The sequence below is a fragment of the Mesocricetus auratus genome, unplaced genomic scaffold, assembly GCF_017639785.1.
Source record: "Mesocricetus auratus isolate SY011 unplaced genomic scaffold, BCM_Maur_2.0 Super-Scaffold_100008, whole genome shotgun sequence".
NCBI classification, from domain to species: Eukaryota; Metazoa; Chordata; class Mammalia; order Rodentia; family Cricetidae; genus Mesocricetus; species Mesocricetus auratus.
Window position 1 is genome coordinate 72,613,517 of NW_024429192.1, and position 15,885 is coordinate 72,629,401.

The 15,885-nt window shown below is 45.0% G+C and overlaps 1 protein-coding gene across 2 annotated transcripts in view; it reads right to left on the bottom strand.

The window, feature by feature from the left end:
- The window catches only part of Ube2l3 (ubiquitin conjugating enzyme E2 L3), a 41,650-nt gene that overhangs the window by 7,018 nt on the left and 18,747 nt on the right, over positions 1-15,885 (bottom strand). The window contains exons 2-3 of one of the 2 annotated variants that reach the window (XM_005077563.4): positions 14,243-14,338; positions 2,721-2,907 (exon numbers count right to left, since the gene is read on the bottom strand). In XM_005077563.4, coding sequence (XP_005077620.1) covers positions 2,721-2,907; positions 14,243-14,338 — 283 coding nt within the window. The remainder of the gene's footprint in view (positions 1-2,720; positions 2,908-14,242; positions 14,339-15,885) is intronic. The other variant, XM_013118757.3, reaches the window with a different exon arrangement.

Here is a 15,885-nt window from a genome sequence, read left to right on the forward strand (position 1 = left end):
AGTCCCAGGGGATTGGACGCCATCTTCCAATCTCCTCAGCACAGATATACATTCAGACAAACATACACATTACAAAGGAAGAAGAGAAGAGGGAGAGGGAGAGAAGGGGGAGGGGAGGAAGGGAAGAGAGGGAAGGGGGAGGGGAGGAAGGAAAGAGGGGGGGGGAGGAGGGGAGCGAGAGGAGAGACAGTAAGGGAACTTGGTGCCAGTGGTCCCTCCTCTACTGTGTCTCCACCTCTCTCACCCTGAATACCCTTCCTCAACTCCTTTAAGACTCAGTCTACTTCCCCTTCTCATGACTGTCCTTGTTTGACCAGTAGGATCCAGAAGGGACACAATGACAGCACCAGCACTACACTTAGTTCAAGTAGGTTGTTGGCTTCAGCTTTCAACCTAGAGCTCCATCATTGCTATGAAAAGGTCCAACCCACTTCATAGAGAATAAGCAACACAAAGAAAGTTAAGTGCCCAGCCAGCACCAACTGCCACATATGTGAATGATGCCAAATGGGACAATTTAACCCCAGCAAGGGTGTGAGTATCCTCAAGAATGACCACCACGGTTTGAGACAGCCAATCTACAGAATGAGCAATAAACTGTTACTTTAAGCCACTGTTTCATTTTATCTTTAGTTGAGCCATCTCTCCAGCCCCTCCTTTTTATGTGTACCAGAGTTGTACATACATGCATGTCTATGTACCATGTGGTCAGAAGAGGACATTAGATCCCCTGCAACTGGAGTTACAGATGATCTAGAACTACCATAAGGGTGCTGGGAACTGAACCCAGGTCCTCTGGAACAGCTTCCAGTGAAGCATCTCTCCAGCCACAAGCCACTGTTTCAATGGGAGTTATAATACAGCCACGGGTAACGGAAAATAGAATATGGCATTAAGTGCTATTGTTGAGTGAGAGGACAGACTCAAAGCCATGCTACAAAGACTACAAGCAATTAGTTTTCTAGGAAGAAACCCCAAGCTATTCCAAATCACAAAAACAATAATTCTGTCACTATACTTGAAATGAAATTTTGGTTTTTTTTTTTGTTTTTTTTTTTTTTGGTTTTGTTTTGTTTTTCGAGACAGGGTTTCTCTGTATTGCTTTGGAGGCTGTCCTGGAACTCACTCTTGTAGACCAGGCTAGCCTCAAACTCACAGAGATCCGCCTGCATCTGCCTCCCGAATGCTGGGATTAAAGGTGTGCACCACCAACGCCCGCTGAAATGAAATTCTTAATAACCAATAAGCATATTTTACAAAATAGGAAAATTACCCTAAACTGCACGGCAGTGGTGGTGCACACCATTGATTGATCCCAGCATTTGGGGGGCAGAGGCAGGTGATCTCTCTGAATTTGAGGCCAGACAATAAGACTAGGAATATCTGTACCCAGGCCTGAGAGCCTCCTGGCCCTGACCTTCATGCCATCAGTTCTCAGGTAAAGAAGGAGACCCTAAACTGACCAGTGCCAGAGGGCCTGGTGTAGAAGCACTTCTCTTCAGGCAAGGTGACTGAGCAGCAACTTAGCCCAGCAAAGTCTCTGGTAGTTGCAAGGACTGACATGATGGTGCTGTATAAATGAAGATCAGGTTTCCAACACAGAGCCAAGAGTCTGTACAGGAAAATAATCAGGCCACTGAGGTGAGAATTCAATCAACCTATCCAAAGCATCAATACTTTTGTGTACTGCTGAAGGTGAGTCCTGCTAGAAAATGCTCTTTGATTGGACATATATATATAGCATCTGCTCCTTCCAAATGCTGGAACCTGATAGTCAGGTTTCATGGGAATTATTGCCAAAATGTGATCATCTCCATCTTCCAGGGCTTCCTTCCACCAGAAAGGAAAAGTCACCTGTAATCTTACTAAAACTACCTCCATCCACTCTCTATAATCTAACCTAATGTTACATTGCTTCAGTTACTTAGTAGAAAGTCACCAAAATTAGAACCTCAAAAGCAAGTCTGGAATTAATAAAAATTGGAACCAGGCGTGGCAGTGTATAACTGTAATCACTCTGGAGGTTCAGGTAGAAGCATCCTGAGTACAACCTGGACTACAAAGAGAGTTCCAGGCCAATGTGAAAGCTATGACAAGACCTTGTTTCATAAAGTCTATATGAACAATACTAGGCAAAATCAATAAAGTCTCTCTCCTGGAAGTTGCAAGAAAGGGACAAGCAGGAGAATAATCATGACACACATGGAATCAAATGCTTTTCTAAGAAAAATGAGCATGGACACATCTAGCCACATCTCACTCTAAGAACTATAGACACTGCAGCCAACGATGTGTGTTCACAGGGATGCTACCCAAGATGCATCTTTGTCTTGAACCCCCAAACCACCTACTGGGGGCTACAGGACTTGGCTTTAGCCCATCTGGTAGTCTGGAAAGTTTTAACTAACCTTTCTTTGAAGTGATTACAAGTGCTAACTGTGTGTGCATCCAGCAGCACCCTCTCTTTCCCTAGCTAGGCAATATCAACCCTTTAGCACACCCAGGGCCAGTGCCCTGCACAGCTAACACTTCAGCTGAGACGAGGCAGCCGCACAGGACTGCTGGGGTCTTAGCCGTCCTTACTTTATGTGCACTTGAGTTGCTGAGGTAGTGTTTCTTACTCTGTCTGATAGGGTATTAGAGAGAAACTTCAAGCATCCATCACAAACTAGTATTCCCAAAAAAGAGCCCTCTCTAAGGCAGCAAGAAGAAAGGCTCACCTTGGTCAGTCTTGGTGGCTGGCTTCCAGTTTTCAGCACTAATTACGGGCAGACAGACCTGCCCCTTCTCATCAATGTTAGGGTGGTAGATCTTTGTTTTAAATGTGATCTTGGGTGGTTTGAATGGATACTCTGCTGGGAAGTTGATTTCAATTCTGAAGGCCCCCTTGTCGTATGGAGGGTTGTCCTAAAAGAAAAAAAGGGGGGGAAGATAAAAATAAACATTTGTATATTCCATACACTTATGGCCATGCCAGGGCTGCCTTAATTGCTCATTAATTATTCCCAAAGGTACATCGACTGACGCCCCACCACACAAAAGGTTAATACAACAACCAGCCAGTATCTCTAGATAAGGCGTTCAGTAAATTTTGTAAGGTTTGAAATCAATGTCATACAGCCTTATTATTTTTCAGTAATATGGTAGTTTGAATGAGAAGGCCACATAGGCTGTTTGAATGCTTGGTCTGAAGTTTGTGGAACTGTTGGAGAAAGATTGGGATGTGTGGCCTTGTTGGAAAAGGCATGTCACCTGGGATGGGCTTTGAATACCAATGCCATGCCCACCTGATTACCTGCCTACAGCCTTGCTCTCATGATGATCATGGACTCACCCTCTGGATCTATAAACCCTAATGAACTTTTTCTTCTAGAAGTTGCCTTAGTCATACAGCCTTATAACAGCAGTAGAAACAACTAGGACAAATAGACTGCCTTTTTTTTTTTTTTAAAGAGTAGCTTTACTATTTATAGTAGAGGGTCCTCCAAATTCAAACCCTAACCCTGCCCAACCATCTTTCAAAGTTCCATTTGCACTCCTCCAGCAATGAAGGACCATTCCTGTTACTTTGGTGTTATCCACATTTAAAGTTGCCAATATTTTTTATTATCACACTAAGAGAAATGTGGAATGACACTTCACTGTTGTTTCAAGATTTTTTCAATGACAGTCAAAATTAAGTGTGTCATCTGTATATTTCTCCTTTTAAATTTCTTAAAACAAAAAACATTGTGTGCCAGGCAGTGGTAGTGATGCATGCCTTTAATCCCAGCACTCGGGAGACATAGGCAGATGGATCTCTGTGAGTTCGAGGTCAGCCTGGTCTACAAAGCAAGTTCGAAGACAACCAGGACTACACAGAGAAACCCTGTCTTAAAAAAGTAAAACAAACAAAAAAATTGAAAAAGAAAAAAAACTTTGTGTGAGTGCCCATGTATGTAATGTGGTGGTCAGAGGACAGCAGTGAGTCAGTTCTCTTCTTCCACCTGTGGGCTCCAGGGAATTGCATTCAGTCATCACCCTCAGCAGTAAGCACTCTCACCCACTGAACTATTTCACCCATTAGTCCTCCTTCTTTGCCCCCTCCCCTGTATGTAGCTGAAGCTACCTTGAACTTGGAATCTTGACTCTTTGTCCTGAGCCCAAAGATTACAGCTATACACCACCACACCTAGCCTTAGTTGCTGCTCCTCCATTTCACCCCACCTCACTTCTAAGAGAAGGGTTTTGCATGTTGCCCAGGCCCAGAATATCCCTAAAATACTGGGTTCAAGTGTTCCTGTAGCCCTAGCCTTCCATGTGCCTGGAACTACAAGTACATATCACCATGCTTTACCTGTATCATTTGTGACTTAAGATTTTGTTGTTGGCAAGTGGTGGTGGCACACACCTTTAATCCCAGCGCTCGGGAGGCAGAGGCAGAGGCAGGCAGATCTCTGTGAGTTTGAGGACAACTTGGTCTACAGAGTGAGTTCCAGGATAGCCAGGACTGTTACACAGAGAAACTCTGTCTCAGAAAAACAAAACAAAACAAGTTTTGTTGTTATTCCTATTTCACATTAGGTTTTCTCTCCCCACTCCCAGAGCTAACTACCCCACCCCAGACAGGGCTTCTCTGTGTTCACCTATCTAACCTGGAACTCTCTCTGTAGACCAGTCTGGCCTCCAACTCAGAGAGATCCGCCTGCCTCTGCCTTCCAAGTGCTGGTATTAAAGATATGTAAAACCCCAGTCCAGATAGAGATAACTTGAGAGAGAGAGAGAGAGAGAGAGAGAGAGAGAGAGAGAGAGAGAGAGAGAGAGAGAGAGAGAGAGAGAGAGAGAGAGAGAGAGAGAGAGAGAGAGAGCGAGCGCACACTCTTGCCATCATATGTTATAGAGATCAGAGGAGAGCTTATCCAAGTCAGTTTTCTCCTTCTACCATGTGATGACCCCAGAGTCCCTAAGAATGAACTCTTTGGCCTTTCTTCCAACCTCCTCATGTGCAGAACTGAAGAGTCATCCACATTGAACTTACTGCTCTCCTTCTATCTGGGCTCTCTGGTTTGCAAGATACTCAGGAACACCACAGCAGCCCCATACTCATCCTATCTCCTTACACCAGGGACTGACTAAATCAGGTCATCAGGCTTCACAGTAAATGCCTTCAATCCACTAAACTATCCTGAGGGACATCAGTCAAATCTATCATACTTCTGGGCCTATTATTTGCAGACTGGAGGCGAAACTATAAAAGGACTCATAATATTCACATGTGGTGCCAAAGCTTCATGTGTTCACCTTCTTTTTCAGGGACTTGCAAGAGCTCGTGTCGATGTAGCTGTTCCTGTATGGAGGAGAGACATTCTCACACACTTTGCCCTCCCCTCCTCTTGACCAAGCTTTTGTGCAAAGTCCTTATCCCAACAGCATCCCTGGTTTCCAACTTGTTCTCCTATTCTCAATGCAGAATTCCAAAAGCGCTTCACAGATAAGCAGTTTTGTTGTTTGTTTTTGAAGCCAAAGATAAATAACTCAGGGCAGAACACACTAAGTGATGACACTCAGAGAAGAGTGCAGACTCTGAGCTCTAGGAAGTTTGGTCTCCCGAGGTGAGACCAGCACTCTGCCCAACGGTTGAACCTGAAGGAGAAGCACTAATTACTGGTTGGTTAACATGAGCCAGTATCACAACCCCAAGAATGAACTCTTTGGGACCGTCACCCTCCTCACCTCTAGAGATGGATCCTTCCACACTGTACTGTCCTCACATTTGGACTCTCCATTCCAGGAGAGGTCCAGCAGCACTATGATAGCTCCCACACTCCATCCTTCCTCCTCACACCCCGGGGGCCACATGAAAACTCTACAGCAAGTCATGTATCTACGGGGAGCTGAGACATACATGCAGTCTCAGTCTCCAGATTCCCACAGTCTAATCCCAACCAGAAAAGGGAGGCACTGAATAGCATTCTCAGGAAGATAGGGGTAGGCTGAGCAAAAGAAAAGAAAGGCTTTCTAGCAGAGGACTAAAGACTAAAGTGTCAGGTTGAGGGAACATCACAGAACATACTAGGAGGATGTGAGCAGGCAGCTGGCTAAGAAGCTGCTAAGGCTGTAAGTGGTAGCCTAAACAATGCACTGAACACAGGAACTACCATGCAAGCTGGTGGGGAGTGGGGACACACAGAGACTGGCTAGAACAGGGATGCTCAAGAATGGTGGCGTCTACAGTACCTGTGCGCAGAAGGCAGCCCTGCACCACTACAAAATACAGGATTACACCACCAGTCCCTCACCACCTGGATTCATCCAGCAAACCTCCTTAATTACATCTTTTAAAAATAATTTCAGCTGGGTGGTGGCGATGAACGCCTATAGTTCCAGCGCTCCAGAGGCAGAGGCAGGTGGATCTCAGTGAGTTCGAGGCCAGCCTGATCTACAAAGTGAGTTCCAAGATAGCCAGGACTATTACAAAGAGACACCTTGCTTCAAAAACCAGAAATAATAACAACAATAATTTTATTTTGGGGGACTTTTTTTGGGTTAGTAAAGCTTTTATTTCTCTTTTTCACATACTAATCCCAGTTCACCCTCTCTTCCCTCCTCCTGCTCTACCAATTAATAATAACAATAATTTTAAATCATGCTTGTTTATTTGTTTAGCGTGTGTGTACCTATGGAGGTCAGAAGTGGGTTTTCTCTTTTCATCACAACTTAGGCTTCATGCCAGAAGCCTTTACCTGACGAGTCATTTCACCAATCCCTCAATTCTTTCTTTATGGTACAGTGTTCTACATTACTCCAAAACCTTGTCCTGTCTGTACTGAGACCTGTTCCACTCAGGACAACTAACTCTTTGTCCTACTGCTTCTGACTTTTAGGGGGAATGAAAGTGGAGAGGTAGAGGATGGGGTAAGGGTGCAACTAACTGAAAACCTTATTTATGCTGTGATACCCATGTAAAATAGCTTGCTCCTGCAGGCTGCTAGCTGAGAAGAGCTGCTAAATGTCTTTACTCTGCATCCAGGACTGATTGACCTGTGTCCTGCTATGTTCATTATGCTCTGTGCAAGAAGCTGGAAAGCTGAGAGTGCCACTCTAAACACAGGCCAGAGACAAGTCTGAGAACATGCTCAACCTTGTAAAATGGGAGTATCAGGAGCCTGCACCAAAGATACTGCAATAAGAAACTAGATTTGTCAAGTTCCTTGTGCTTGTCAAAGGGACTCTTTTGCTCTAACAGCAGAGGCTATCCTCACCAAGGGTTCATGGCCATACTTACCTAACTACTATGAGCCTCTTTCCTTGTTGCGGTGGTTTGAATAGAAATGGTCCCATCGGCTCAGAAATGTGAATGCTAGGTCACGAGGGAGTGGCACTATTAGGAGGTGTGGCCTTGTAAGAGGAAGTATGTCACTGGGGGTGGGCTTTGGGGTTTCAAATGCTCAAACTAGGCCCAGTGTCTCTTTCTTCTGTTGCCTGTCATTCCAGATATAGAACTCCCAGCTATTTCTCTAGCACTATTTCTGCCTGTATACCACCATGCTTCCTGCCATGACAATAATGGACTGAACCTCTGAACTATAAGCCATCCCAATTAAATGTTTTCCTTTATAAGAATCGCTGTGGTCAGGGCTGGGCAGTGGTGGCTCCCAACTTTAATCCCAGAACTCTGGAGGCAGAAGCAGGCAGATTTCTGTGAGTTTGAGGCCAGCCTGGTCTACAAAGAGATTTCCAGGACAGGTTCCAAATCTATAGAGAAACTGTCTTGAAACAACAAAACAACAACAAAAAGAATCGTCGTGGCCATGGTGTCTCTTCACAGCAATAGACCCTAAGACTCTTAGGCTGGAACTCAACTTTATCCTGGTATTCCATCCAGCTCATGATGGTCTAACTCAATTCAGAACTGGTCATTCCAACGTAGTCTTCTATGGAAATGTGAACTCTCACCCTGTCTCTGTCCCCCTGCCCCAAGCCATGCGTACATACTCAAGCGATTCTAAATCCAGCCAAATTTACAATGAAGATTAAACCACCACAGGTCTAAAATGCCACAAGTAACAATGTGACGTTCTAGAGATAAACTTGGCCTATGAGAAGGCAGCTGAGAAACTGTCTAGGACACAAAGGAGAAAACAATTTTCTAGAAAAATATTACATGATTTTTTTTAAGGAAATTTACCCCTCCATGCTACACTTACTATTTTTTAAAAAGATTTATTTATTATGCATATGGTGTTCCTCCTGCATGTATGCTTGCATGCCAGAAGAGGGCACCAAATCTCATTATAGATGGTTGTGAGTCACCATGTGGTTGCTGGGAATTGAACTCAAGACCTCTGGCAGAGCAGTCAGTGCTCTTAACTTCTAAGTCATCTCTCCAGCCCAGTTTCTTCACTTTTTTCAACTTTAAGTGTATGCATCTATGTATTTGTATGACAGAAGTGTATGTGTGCCCACAGAGGCTAGAAGAGAGTATCATATTCTCCGGAGCTCTTTACAGCTGGTTGTGAACTGCCTGACAAGATACTGGAAAACTCAATTTACTTCTCCAGAAGAGCAGCAAGTGCCTTTATCTCCAGAGCCACCTCTGTGAACCAGTTTTACTCATTTTTATCATTATTATTTTACTCTTAATCTTCCCTCAGAGATGCCAGTACGTACTCCATCTACTTTGTGTAACAGTAGGTTATAAGATCCTCCATGGGCCATGAGTGGTAGTATGCATCTATAATCCCAGCACAAGCAAGGCAGAAACTAATGGATCTCCCTAAGACTAAGGCTAGCCTGGACTACACCAAGAGCTCCAGGCCATCCAGAGCTACACTGTGAGTCCCTATTTAAAGAGAAGGGAAGAGGGAAAGATCCTCTTGCCCCAAGCCATAAACAAAGCAATATTACACAGAAAGGCCATGAAGCAGTTGGGCAATGGTGGCACACACCTTTAATCCTAGCACTCAAAAGGTAAAAGCAAGTGAGTTTGATGCCAGCCTGGTCTACAAAGTGAGTTAGTTCCAGGACATCCAGGGCTACACAGAAAAACTGTCTGGAAAAAATGAAAATATAAACAAAAAGAAAGGAAGAGGGGAGGAAGGGGTTGAAGCATGTAAACAGATATATGAACAGATAAGATTCTTGGGCTCCTATTCAGTCTGTAGTAGATCACATGTCTGTGCACAAGCTGTCCATTCCTGGAACATTTATGAAATAGCCATAAAACTTCAAATCCAGGGACACAAGTTTTCAGACAACTTGATCCTGCAGAGGCTCCTGGAAAGAGTGTAGAGTACGCTCCAGGAAGGCATGGACTCCCTATGCTCCTTGATAGACAGCCTTGCTTGTTAAACACAGAAATCCCATGAGGTTACAGCTGGCCTTGTTCAAAACACTATCAATGAGCCAAAGAAAGGGAATGTTTTGCTGAGACTGTCTGTCTTTCCAAAATAGTCTGTCTCAATTGAGCAAATAACCCCAAGAAGGAGGGACCAAAGGCCTGGAAGTAGTAGTCCCCCTCAGCTGCATCAACATCTTCATTCCCAAGACCTACATAACTCCAAGTATCACGCCCCTACATAGACCACAGACCCTCCCTTTCCAGCAGGAAAATGTCTGTCCTTGCTCTCATCCACTGAGGTCACACTCTAGTCTGCTGGCTGCACTCTGAAATCTTCACATCCCTGATCACATCCATGCCTTGCTCAAAACATCGCTTTATTTGTATCCTCATGCTTTTTATACACTAGTGAATGTGTCTTCTTGAGTGAGCCCCTCAGATAAATTCATCAAAATGCAGAGATGGTTATAGAAGTCGTGTACTTAGGTCAGGAAACAGTGTTTCAAAACAAACAAACAAAATAAATCAAACTAACCAAAACAACACAAGAGGCTGAAGGTATAGCACAGTTGGTGAAAGGTTCAGGCATTGCACTGGGTTGATTTAAATTATAAGAACTAGTTAGGAATTAGACTAAGCTATCAACTGAGCTTTCATAATTAATAAGCCATCTCATTGCCATTATTTGGGAGCTGGCTGTCAGGACACAGACGGACTAACTGTTTTCCTTTATAAGAATTGCTATGATCATGGTGTCTCTTCATAGCAATAGAACACTGGCTAAGACAGTATACATGCCTATAATTCTACTACTCAGGAAGCAGAAATTTCAAGTCCAGCCTAAGCTACATAATGAGATCAGATCTCAAAAAAAAAAAACAAAACAAAAACACAAACAAACAAAAAAAAAACAGAAAACAAATGAAACCATTTAAGAACAACAAAAGACTACTTATTTTATAAATATTTATTTACAAACAGTATAGTTAAGAAAAAGCAAAAACAGCCAGGCGGTGGTGGCGCACGCCTTTAATCCCAGCACTCGGGAGGCAGAGGCAGGTGGATCTCTGTGAGTTCGAGGCCGGGCTGGACCGACAGCTTCCAAAACAATACAGAGAAACCCTGTCTCGTAAAAACAAACAAAAAAAGAATCCCCAGACGCTCTACTGTATTTAGCCAAAGATGAACAAAAAAGAAACAAAAAGACCCTTTATAGGAGGAGGTAAAAGAAAACAGACATCCTAAAGCTGTCCTCTGAACTCCACTCACACCCTTACTTGCACCCACAAAGACAGCCTTTTCTAAAACTTGAAAGCCCAGAAACAAACCTCTATGGGGATAGAGATGTAACTCAGCTGGGAGAATGCTTGCCTAGCATGCTTGATGCTCTGGGCTTGGTCCCCGTACCCCATAAGCCTATACTCAACAGGTGAAGGCAGAAATACCAAGAATTCAAGGCCACACTCAGTTATATAGTAAATTCAAGGCCAGCCTGGGACACACGAGATCCTGTGGATGGAAGTGGGGGGGGGTGGCAGGAGAGGGGAGGGAAAGAGAGGAAGGGAAGAAGAAGGGAAGGGGAGGGGAGGGGAAGGGAGGGGATTAACTAGCTCTGTTAATTTCAGAGCTAGTCTCCAGCTACAAAGTGAAACCCTGCCACAAAATACAAAAAGGAGCCAGGAGTGGTACTATACCTGTATTCCCAGCATTTGCAAGATCCAGACAGGAGGATCAGGAGTTCAAGGTCATCTTCAGCTAGCTTGGGCTACAAGAAAGACTGTTTGGGGGGGGGGAGTGTGAAGAAACAGCTAGATCTCTGTGAGTTCGAGGCCAGCCTGATCTACAGAGAGTTCCAGGGTAGCCAGTCCTATGTAGAGAGGCCCTGCCTCAGAATTAGTTAAGATAGATTTAGGGTGGGACTAGAGAGATGGCTCAGAAGTTAAGGGCACTTGTTATTCTTACAGAAGACCTGGGCTTGGTTCCCAGCACCCACAGAGAAGCTAACAACTCAGTTCTGAAGGAATCCAATGCCCTCTTCTGGCCTCTGAGGGCAACAGGCATGCATACAGTGCACATACACATGCAGGCAAAACAGTCCTACATCTAGAGAAACATGGAAATGAAAGAGAGAAGGCAGCAGTAGGCTCGGTGACAGAGCACTGGCAGATACAAAGTTCTAGTTCAGTCGCCAGTACAGCAGACAGATGAACAAACGTGCACTGCCACAGCAATGACACACTGTCTATACGAAGTGTCACTCGGCCACCTTGCCCTTGAGTGCTACAGCCAGGCTCAAGGACTAAGGATCATCATCCTCTTATAAAGTGGAAGGGTAGGGCTGAGCACAGCTCAAGTGCCATGACTTTTACCAGTTAGTTCTGCTTTCACTCCATTCGACAGACTTCGGGTAAACTTAAACACAAGATTCCCATGCGGGCCCAGTCCCTGGGATGCAAAAGAAGTCAGGTCCGGGGAGGAAGCACATACACTAGCTATGCTGAGGAAAGAAGAGATGCCCTGGACAGTGGTGTCAGAGGGAAATGGGAAACAGAGAAGATTTCAGCAGCCCCTGCCACAGTTGTCCTGGGTACAGCTGCCTCAAATAAAGGAAAATATTTGACCTAGATACTCCCAGAGTCTCAACACACACTCGGATTTGAGTAGTCAATCTCTACAATAATGAACCCCCCAGACCAATATAATACAGGCTCAGAGTCAGTATTGAGCTGAAGGCAAAGTTTGTTGACAGTAAGCTCATATGACACTACCCCAGCACCACTTAAAGCCATCATTCATTCCTTTCATTTCGCCAAAGAACCATAGATTATCCATTCACATTTTAGTAATATACAATCTCAATTAGAAAAGGGACAGATAGGCCAATCGTGGTGGTGGTGAAGCATGCCTTTAATCCTGTGGGGACACCAGACCTTGAGCAGAAACCCACTTCCCCTTCGGCCTGGGAGCAGGCAGCTGTGTAATGTTTACTGAAAAACAATTCAGTGCTTTAAAGCTCTTGATAGGGCTCAGATAAGGGCTCGCTCACTGAGATACCATGACTTTCACACCCCCTACGGCTAGATGCCTCTTCCTGTCCCCCCCCCTGCAGTGTCTCCCCGATTCTGGGGCCGGAGATTAACCACCAGCCAGGAGGGTAGAAGTCTGGAAAGAATGGTATGTAGATGAATGGCAGAAGTCCTTAAAAAGGGAAGCTCCTTTTTCTTAGAGAGACTTCTCCTGAGAGCTCTCTCCTAAGCGGACTGGGGTCTCCTCCTAAGCTGACTTGGGAAGATAAAGTTTTCTTAAAGCAACCGACTGGTCTCTGTGTCATCTATCCCGACCACCTCGCTACATTCTCGGATGCAGGCCGCACAGCAGGTGCGACATAATCCCAGCACTCTGGAGGCAGAGGCAGGTAGATCGCTGAGTTTCAGGCAAGCCTGGTCTACAGAGCAAGTTCCAGGACAGTCAAGGCTACACAGAGAAATCCTGTCTTGAACTGCCCACCCCCATAAGAAAAAAGGGACAGATTCCGGATCAGATGGTTCCAGCTGCCCCCCATAGGTCACAATGACAAGCAAGAGCTGTAAACACAGGCCAGCCCCTAGTATCTAAAAGTTTCGCAGTCACCCTCTTTGTGTGCGGGAACCCACCCACTTTCAAGTCTAAAGAAACCCAGAGAGGGTTTATTTGCAAATCTAAACTGGCAACTCTCAGATTTAAAGTTCCAAGTCATTGTTTGCTGTCTAATCCTATAGTCAGAATCAAGAAGAAAGCATCTGCAGTGAGTAGACACTACATCCTTCTTGATAAAGGAGCCATGTCTCCATGAGAAACATTCCAAGTAACAATGGAAGGAGTGTCAGTCAGGTACAGGGAAAGGCTCAGACGGGCAAAGCAGAAAAGGAAGAAGATGGTGACTGTGGAAGAAAGAAAGGAGAGCAAAAACACACCAAAGCTGTAGGCTAAGGTGACTAGATGTCACTGATGTCCAAGGGGGCCGACGGCAGACAAATAGTGCAGCTCCAGGAGAGAAGGCAGGGGAAGGGTTACAACTCTCTCACATATAGTAAGCAACCTGATGCTAGAAGGGTCTCCAGGGACTTAAAAAAAGAAAGCTTTAAGTGAGGAGAAAGGAGTAGCAAGTCAGCAAGTAGAAACTGATTACAGGCTCAAGGGCTAGGACCCTGCGAAAGGCTCAGAGCTTTGAAGACAAGCAAGTGTCAGATATGAGAAAGCTGAGAGGGCCCAGGGTACTTGGTATGAAGCACTTCAGATGAGTGGGAGAAACAGGAACTGCACACTGAGTAAAGTGCAGGTCAAATGTCAGGAAGGATAAGGGATCTGAGAAGACAAGGAACACAGACAAAGTCAAGAGGATGATATGGCCAAAGCAAAGCCATTTTAGAAGGAACCAGAGCCTACTGGAAGGCTTCCTTGAAGGATGTAGGGCTATCTGGGGCAGACAAAGGAGAAAAGGTTCTGGAATGCATAAACGGAGGAACATACTGGAACATACCAGGAATAAAGCACAGGTTAGTCACAGGTGCAAAATCAATGGAGAAAGTCAACAAAAGTCTACATGAGAAGCCAGCTCTCTTCCAAGGCAGACAGAGGGATCTCAACCTGATAGACAGGGCAAGTCTGAGAAACAGGGGAAATGGACAACAACAGGAGCACAGGGGCATACTCCTCCTCTTTTGTCAATAACCACAGATCTGTAAAACACCAGTGCAAAGCCAGGATTCTATTCAAGAGCCCAAGGCCATACACTACCCTACTTGTCACCCGTTAGCCACTGCCCACTTCTTCCCATCTGTGAGCTGCCCAGACTAGGAACTTGCTGAGGAACACAGAGCCAGCAGTAGGAGTACACCACCTGGAAGAATAATCTAGTAAGAAGTGGAAGTGTTCAATACTCACAGGAACAATAAGCCCTTGCCAAGTCAATAAATTAGCTTCATCAACCTGGATGTTACGGAAGTTTTTCATTCCACATTTGCGGATCTCTTCAAGCTCCTGTTGATTAACAAAGCATAAAGGGGTGTCAAATCAGGGAAAGCACCACATATTAAGATCCCTCCTGACTCCCTCAAGTTAAACCAGGTGACAGCATCACCAATGACAACATTTGAGTGAGCACCAGAATAAGGAAGCATGGAGCCAGGGTAGTCCCATATGTAATGCTATAGCCTCTATAGACCCTTGTCCCAAACCAAGCCAAGCCCCAGCCTTAGACACCCATTGAATACAATGAGAAGAACCATGCTTCTATAGCTATACCACCTCTACTTTTGGGCTGGTCATGCTGCCCATGTAAATACCCTCAGTAGAGCCAGATAGCGCACACCTGTAATCTCAGCATTTGGGAGGCCAATACAGATGGACCACTGTGGGTTCAAAGCCAGCTAGAGCTATAGAGTGAGACTCTAGATAAAAAAAAGGGAGGGAGGGAGGGAGGGAGGGAGGGAGGGAGGGAGGGAGGGAGGGAGGAAGGAAGGAAGGAAGGAAGGAAGGAAGGAAGGAAGGAAGGAAGGAAGAGGGGCTGGTAAGATGGCTCAGCAATTAAGAGCTCTTTCAGAGGTTCTGAGTTCAATTCCCAGCGACCACATGGTGGTTCACAAGCATCTACAGTGAGTGGGATCTAATGCCTCTTCTGGCCTGCAGGTGTGTATGCAGACAGAGCACTTGTATATAAAAAATAATTAAAAAGCTGAAGAAAAATGGAAAAAAGAAAGAAAAGAAATAAACAGAATAGCTGGAAAAAATGAACGAAAGAAGTAGCTGTCCTCTAGCTACACAAGGGCAGACATGCAACAGAGTCCTGTGGTGTCTACAGACCTAGTGTTTCCAAATGAACACTAGCTACAGATGGGAAGGAAGATGACTAAGTCTGGAACTAGCAGGCAAACAAAGGAAATGGGTATCCACAAATCTACCTAACACTTTAAGAGCAATTTCTGGACTCCATTCCAGGATAGGCAGAGGCAAAGAGCACAACCGACCAGTATGGAATAGAGAGGAGACAAGAAACCAGCACTAAGGCTCAATTTCTTCAGCTATCAACTGGGTATTAAGTTTCTGAGCTAAAGACAATGGAGCAGTAAACGCCATCATAACACACTTTGAAACTATAGGGGTTCTCAGAAACAGATAATATAACAAAGGTCACTTCACTCAGTAAGCATAACCACCATGGCAAATTATTTCAGAATCCTCGGTCTTTAAGATTGCTTGTCACTTGGTTTTCCATTGTATATCAGACTGATGTTTCCCATTGCTTCTCCAACACCAATGAATATACAGCAGGCATCTTAACCCAAGCCACCCAGAATGTATCATGACTCCTGCCCACACATACATACACCTCCAAATTCCTAGACTGTCAGACCACACAATCAATGAGATGACAGCCTCCAATCCACCCAAGATGCCTTTTCACCTACATCCTGAGCATGAACGCTATCTCATCTGCCAGGCTACATCCCCTGTCCCAGGCCACACGCTCTCTAAAACAGGAAAGGGCCCTCCTTAAGTAGCCATGGCTCACAATGGCAATGGCTACC